Raw genomic sequence first — 7,482 nt, 5'->3', positions numbered from 1 at the left:
GGAGCCAACAGAGGAAACAAGATACTTAAATAATTCATAATTAGCTTCTTCCCTTTGCTTAATAAGACAAATTGTTTCTAAGAATTTCCCAAATGAAAATATCTGGTCTGGAAAGAAATTTGGATGAGGAGCACTATGGTTTTTACTCTAGGAATCTCTTTCTTTCTCACTCTCTCTAACACACGCACACTGTTTTTTTTTTTTTGACAGAATGTGATCATTTGGGTAGGGTAAACATAGAATTTTAAAAACAAAGGAAATGGGATTACTTTCTTTAAATTTTCAAAAGAAATATTTATTGAATTTTATTGTCATATTTATACAGAATGAGGGAGACATTTGCAGGATGTATTTACAGTACTGTTCTATGTTATATGTATATAATATATATTTAGTATATACAAAGTATTTTTACTATTTCTTGTGCTACAAAGTCACTCCTTAATTTACGACAAAAACGCAGAAAACACTAGTGGATTACCTATGCTGAAATATTACAATAAATTCAAGATATCAAACATTTCCTTCTCAGATTTACTGTAAGCTCATCTTTCATTTCTGACTATGGAGGTTTACAGAAGGAGAGTATGTGAGTTAACCCCCCACAATTTTTTTTTTTTTAACCACTCACAGCATTTGATTGTTTCCAGTGTACCACAGCCCATCTTCAATGGGCTTCAATGGCTTTTGTGGTGTCTTCACCACAAAAATTTGCATTGCCTCAGTGTAACTTTCACTTTCATGACTGCTTCTTCCTCTGACCCACTAACTTCTGAGACTGCCACATAGCTGTCAGTCTGTCCAGAATGTGTTGTTGGTGGCTCTTCTCTATATGTATTGCCCAGTCATGCTGTCTGTTGTAAAAGTCTCATACTGTGGAATCCCACCACAACCACTTTGTGGGGCTACTCAGGTACCGCCCACCCTGAGAAAACTCCACCCAGTCTCCGCCCACCCACCCACTCCATTGTGCTGTTCGCACATGCTCTCTAAGCAGGGATGAGATGAACAGAGATGAAATGACTTGGGTTGTGTGTTCTCTCCCTCTGTAAACCTCCACTGTTGGGCCTTTTCTGGCTGACATTCTGTGCTTTGGGCCCGTTTCTCCACTGTGCCGTGCTAAATTCTGGGCTCGGTTCTGATTCAGACCAGCTTCTCCAATGCGCTGTGCAGCGTCCTCAGGTCCTCCTTCATCTGGCTAAGGGTGTTCTGGATCTTCCCTGGCTGGTCCAGGACCTCCACGCTACAGGTAAACGGGTCGTACTGCACCATGAAGGGCTTCTGGATTGACAATGAGTACCGCCTGCAGTAGAGGAGGCAAATAATTTAAACACTCGGGTAGATTCTCTGTAGGTACGACATAATACTACATAAAAGCATCACGCTAATTTGATTAGCTTGCTCCTAACACATTACTATTTATATACATGTTACGTGTTATATGTTAGCTAGCTAGCTGTTTACAAAGATAACTGACTAAACCTTGGCTAAACAAAACAACAGCCTGTATTCTAATTGCTAGGACAACCATGGTTTCAAACTCATTGGGTGATAATGTTCACTTCAGTGAAACATCCAGTCTGCACACGAATCAGAAATGTAACACTTCCCAAGTTTGCCTCTGAGTGTGTCAGAGGCCAGCACTGTGATGTCACACACAGAACCCTTACAGTGGAAAAAAAAAAAACTGACCTGACACTCATTCTCCCCCCAAACACCCCTACCTCAGCTTAGCTTTGGCGTCCTCAAAGCTCTCTGACACGAAGTAGACCGGCTGGTAGGTCTGGTCTTGGTACGGCTGGACTGCGGCCTCCTCGGCATTGAAGGGTTTGTACTCCGGTTTGTTGGAAAGAGCATACTGAAAGAGAGGAGAAGCTATCAGAGGGATGGTATTACATTATATTATTGGCATCTAGCAGATGCTCTTATCCAGAGAGACTCACATTGGTTACAGTGTTTTTAAAATGTTATCCATTTATACAGCTGGATATTTACTGAGGCAATTGTGGGTTAAGTACCTTACCCAAGGGTACAGCAGCAGTGCCCCAGCAGGGAAACAAACCGGCAACCTTTCAGTTACAAGTCCTGCTCCTTAACCACTATGCTACACTGCCACCCTGCCAAAATGGTAGCCTGTCATAAGATATGAGACATGATAGTGATACTAGATAATGCTGGGGAGCTACCAGAAGACATGGTGTGGTATCGGGACATGGCAATGTCTTCATGAAGACATCTGGAGTTTAAAGAGTTTACAGTAATCATTAAAGCCACTTTTTCCCTCTATGCACCCCTCTTTTTGGAATCACCAACTCCACATTATCATCTCTCACTGCAATGACCATTGTACTGATGCAGGACTGCTCCCATACACTCACAAGCCATCTGCTTTTGACTGTTTTACACACAGCAAGTCGCCCAGTGCAGAATGTATGTCCTTCACACATGCTGCAGAGGAGCTTATAAATGGTTTTGTAAAGTCTTGTGCAAAATGAGAATTCCTGAGTTATATCAGTTTGCATATTTAGTTATTGCAGCTCTTCTGTTCATGAGTGATGAGTGTGCTAGTTTGAGCAGTAACCTTACTGTGTGAGGTCACCATATGACCGAGATGTCATTAGCACTTTGACTAAACTGGGCAACACGTTTGCCAGTGCTGCTACTGGCCTAAAACGCATTTAAAAGTGAGAGAATGTGCCACCTCCTAATTGGATGGAGTAAAACATAAGCAATATTGGACTGGCTTGATTGGATAAGACAAAAACATTATTTTGGATGTAGGTTGTTTAAACTGTAACTCACCATGAGCTCTCCATAGGATGACAGCAGTCCGGCTCCATATGCCTTCACTGTTCCATCCTGTTTACAGAGCCCAAACTCTACAGTGAACCAGTAGAGCTGAGAGAAAGAGGGAGAGAGGGACTGTCAGACATTCTTCCTAAATTTACTCCCTACAATTGTACAATTGACTACAGGACCTCGTCTTCAGACTTGAAAATCAACCTTTACCCTTGTTTTTTGGACCTTTGTTCATTTGGAAGTGATATGCTAATTTTTAACAATACGTACAATATAGACCAAAAAGCTTTTAAAAATAGTAGAGACTATGATTTCAGTTCTCAGAAATGTTTAATGTTTGTTCATCAATACTAATCCTGCCACTAGAGGGCAGTAAAGATACATAAATGTCTGCTGAGGCTGAAACACTGCTACTTAAATTCTCCTGAGCAGCTTCTCTCTGTGGGAGTTTCCCCAGTGTTTCTGCACTGCTGCACTGATGAGACTGTAACCGTAGAGCGAGAGGAATTCATCCGAAGCCCATGCCAGTGAGTAAATCTCACTTACTGTGGACAGCCTTTCAATGTCCTCATCCGACGCCCCCAACGAAGCGAGACCAATCTCCTAAAAAACAGGGTCAATGTCAGAAACCAATCAAATGTGTGTTTTGAGACAGGCAAGACAGAACCCTCTCTGAACATCTCCATGCACCAAGAGATGAGAATACTTCATCCAGGATCATATTGTCTAGACACATTTCTTAACCTTACCTTAACCATTACAAGCTAAACAGTAAACATACTGGTCCTAAATCTGCTCTTCCGAGTTGCTCCTCCCTGAAGTGTGCACAAATCAACTGTTTGCCTTTTGACTACACTCTTCCTGTTATTCTTCTCCTCTTCCCAGTCAGGTTAAATGAGGGTTATATTTTGGATGGTAATAAGTTAAATAAAGTGAAAATAAAAACATTTCGAATGTAATACGAACATGAACACATCTTTACCTGAGAAAACTGAGCAAACTCCTTGTCTGCCAGCATGGGAATATGTCCTAGCAATTCATGACAGCAGTCTCTGAGCAGAGGCGGACAAAGAGAAGGAGAGAGAGAGACTCATTTTTAAACTTTTTAAACTCAAAAAATACAAAGCACATTCAGAAGTCACAACAGGTATTCTTTAATTAATTAATAAATATTTGTTCCAGAATTTAACAAAGTAAAATTAAGTATTATAGCAGCGCTACCACTACTAATATACAATAATAACAACAATTATAATTGATGCATAAATGTTTGTTCTAAGATGGGGGAAAAAACCAAATTATTATAACTAACAGGGCTGTTACTGCAAATACTACCACTACCATTACTACTGTTACTACAAATAATAAAAATATTAATAATGATAAGGACATACGGCTCTGGAGAGTGCATCGGTGTGGAGGAGTGCCGGATATATTGAGTGCACTGGAATACTCGGAATGCCAGGCTGGCCAGGAAGTCTCTGGCAGAGAGCAGGCCAGCCACCGGACGCAGCTGGAACCCTGTCCTTTCTGAAGGGAGACAGACCATCACTGTCAGTACCACACACCTCACACACGTGGTGACTTAGTCCTTCGTGTTTATAAAAAGGGACGTCATCATCGTTTTCTGCTCGGTCACACACACACACAACTGACACCACAAATGCACGAAGGCATATAACAGGGTTTACCATAGATATGAAGGGTGGAGTAATACTACTTTAATTTGTGTTATTTCTTATTGATATAGGCTTTGTGGTCAGTGTTCTACCTTTGAGAAAGGTGATCACTTTTTACTTAATCCTTCAGGAAGGAGAACACTTGATCTGTACATTTCAGGAAGCGCAGGAACTCTCTACTATAACTTTCAGACAGTCGGGGGACTCTCTCACCACTGTACCTTTCAGAAAGGTGGAGATATCTCTCAGCTGAGGAATACAGTCCTCCCCGTACCCACACTCCTTCTCCAGCTGCTGCAGGGTCTCAAAGTACTGTCTGCAGGCATGTGTCGGGTATATACTCCTGAGAGTCCGGTACACTTGTCTCCTGCCAAATCATCACCATCATCATCATCATCATCATCATCATCAGTATCTGTATCATGTTCTTCCTAATCTTCATCACCATCTTTCCCTTCATTATAACAGCAACAGCACTGTTCTAGATTTCATTGTTGTTTTTAGGTTTGGAGAGTAAAATGTGGAAGCCAGGTTCTCACCATGTAGCGACCTCCTCAGGCGTGTACTCCACTACAGGCAAAGGGTCTCCTCTGCAAGGCAAACAAACCAAACTCATATACTATGCGGACATGTAAGCATTCTCCAACACCTGCAGGAGCCTGACAAATTTACTTCAGAACAATTACGTAATCACATATTCAACACCATCATCCGCTAATAATATAACAGGCGAGTGCGCCCGCTACACCGAAGAACGGAGCCTAGATTTGAGTCCGTACGCTTTATCTCGCTGTTACATAATCTGACACAAACTGCGTAACCGGAAAATCCTGGCGTGAACTCACTGTTTGTAGTTAAACGCCAGCTCAGAGATGAAAGCTCTCCTCCTCCTGTACTCTGGATCGCTGTAACCCTGACACAGAAATGCACAAGATAAGAATTTATGTTTTTAACAGTTGCATCCGTATCGAAGAGGTCATGCAAGTGACTAACAGCAATGCCAGCAGTTCGGTTGCTTTAAGGATATCCCAGCTGCACAATTTCCTTTGCAAACATGCGCATTTGAATTAATTTACTTAATATCAGGAAATACAGATCTAATAAATATTTTATCTCGCGCTAAAAAGGCCATAACCACGCGTTATCGTCAAAGATGATTGGGATATTAACGTATGACTTGGTTAACATACTTACAGGATGATCTTGGTCCAAATCGGGGTCGTATTTTGTTATTAAATGAGTGCACTTGTCAAGATCCCCGATCTTCCGCGGAAACCAAGGAACTAGAATAGAAATCACGAACATGAAAATAAACAGTTTAGAAAATTGACTTTGCTCTTAAAACAGCGAATCATTAAAGGCATTGATTCTAATATAACAAACATTAAAGTAAATTAGATTTCTCTGAATAATAACAAAAATAATAGCAACAAAGGTACTAATTCTAATTGGCTGTAAATAGTTATATTTTAATAAAAAGCAATGGTGACGCGGCATAGACATTATATACCTTTCTCCTCTGGGATCGTGCGGACATCATCTGCGACTCTTTTGAGGGAATTGATTAAAACGTCCGTGTCGGAGCTGTGAACTTCGCACCTTATAAAGTATTCCAAATCTGCCATCACGCTGTCCTTGGTCCTCCTACCTGGCCGTGTTTCAATGTGATGAATCTTGGCCTCAAAAGTCTAAATTACAAAGACAATCGTTTTAGAAAATCGTATTTTCTACAAATTTCAGAAAAACAAAATAACAATATAGCCTGTAAATGTTGTTTCCTTAAAGCATGCTATATCAACTTAATATCAATCATAAATCCTAACAGCAGGAGTCTCCATACAGTTGTAGATGTAAATTACCTCAAAAACCTTGCCGGTCTTAGATAGCCCTGAATTCTTCTCGCTGCTGAGAATGAAGAGGATATTGAGCGTGACTTTGCCGTCCTTCTCCTCGAACACGAAGTTGTCCGCGCAGCGAGAGGGACCGGGCGATGCTGACCCGCTCTCCCGTTCCCTCCGGGCATCTTCGATAAGACTGCGCTTTCTGCCGGTGAACTGGACGTTCTGCACCGTGCCCTCCGTCTTCATCGAGTTTTCCTTGTCTTCGTGGAATTTATTGATAATATTACGCTTTACAAACGTGTCTACAGCGAATGATAAATTTAGGCGGAAAAAAAACTTGAGAATGATTTGATTTTGCAGCAAGAAATTTTCAGAAATTCCCTATCTACCAAAATGATGGAGAACGGGTGATTTGATTTCAGAAGTATGTGTCTGGAATTTAAACTCCTGTAAAAGGACGCATAAGCTGTTATCATTACCACAGACAAGCAGCAGTCTTTATATTGGCTCCTCCAAAACTCTGTATGTAAATGAGTTGCGCAAACGTTTACGTCTGATTTTCAGGTGTAATGCGTCATATCCACACACTTTTGTATGGAATAAAAATAGCAACCATTTATTAGAATGTCGCTGCAAAATTACTGTAATAGTTGAGAAAATAGGCTGCAATAAATTCAGTGCGCACAGAATTATTAAAATCGCGGTGCACAGAATTAATTTTTAAAAGGAGCTTAAAAGAGGAGATGATTCAACAAAATTAATGAGTAGGTTAAACTTTTATACAAATGAATATTAATTAGAATAATTTATTTGTCTTTCGTACAGGCGCATTCACTCATGATTTAAACAAACCTGTTTGTGTGCTGTCCAGGGTACTGAAAAGACTTGTTATGAAAGAAGTGGCGAGGATTGTGCGTTCTGTAATATGGAATGCACTCACCTAATTATAATTTAATGACATTACAGTAATAGTAATAGTAATAGTAATAATAATACTTTAACACGTAATCACATAATTGGATGTGAACATTAATGTAGACAAAACAAAAATGAATATGAATAAAAATTAAACATGCAAACAACCTGTTTTAACCTTTTTCATAAAAAATGTCGTTGTGGTTTTTTTATGAATACGATTATATATGCTCCGTATGCATACTCAA

General features: G+C 40.2%; 1 protein-coding gene across 1 annotated transcript; it reads right to left on the bottom strand.

The window, feature by feature from the left end:
• Positions 1–829: 829 nt before the first annotated feature.
• Positions 830–6,859, bottom strand: th2 (tyrosine hydroxylase 2). Its single transcript, XM_036517772.1, has 12 exons — positions 6,338–6,859; positions 5,989–6,166; positions 5,673–5,761; positions 5,324–5,391; positions 5,018–5,068; positions 4,700–4,845; positions 4,194–4,329; positions 3,782–3,851; positions 3,346–3,402; positions 2,803–2,898; positions 1,725–1,858; positions 830–1,303 (listed from the first exon to the last, which is right to left on the bottom strand). Exons 1-12 carry the CDS (start codon positions 6,563–6,565, stop codon positions 1,144–1,146), a joined length of 1,413 nt encoding a protein of 470 aa, XP_036373665.1. The 5' UTR covers positions 6,566–6,859; the 3' UTR covers positions 830–1,143.
• Positions 6,860–7,482: the final 623 nt, after the last annotated feature.

The sequence above is a fragment of the Megalops cyprinoides genome, chromosome 23, assembly GCF_013368585.1.
Source record: "Megalops cyprinoides isolate fMegCyp1 chromosome 23, fMegCyp1.pri, whole genome shotgun sequence".
Lineage (NCBI taxonomy): Eukaryota > Metazoa > Chordata > Actinopteri > Elopiformes > Megalopidae > Megalops > Megalops cyprinoides.
The sequence above is the reverse complement of the archived record's forward strand: the minus strand, read 5'-3'. Positions and strand labels throughout refer to the sequence as shown.

Bases quoted from the DNA above. Each gene is read 5' to 3' on its own strand.
- th2 (XM_036517772.1), bottom strand. From the start codon at position 6,565: ATGAAGACGGAGGGCACGGTGCAGAACGTCCAGTTCACCGGCAGAAAG. The intron at 5,762-5,988 runs GTATATAATGTC...TTTCTATTCTAG, and splicing joins CACGATCCCAGAGGAGAAAG to TTCCTTGGTTTCCGCGGAAG. The intron at 5,069-5,323 runs GTGAGTTCACGC...TTTGCCTTGCAG, and splicing joins CTGGCGTTTAACTACAAACA to AGGAGACCCTTTGCCTGTAG.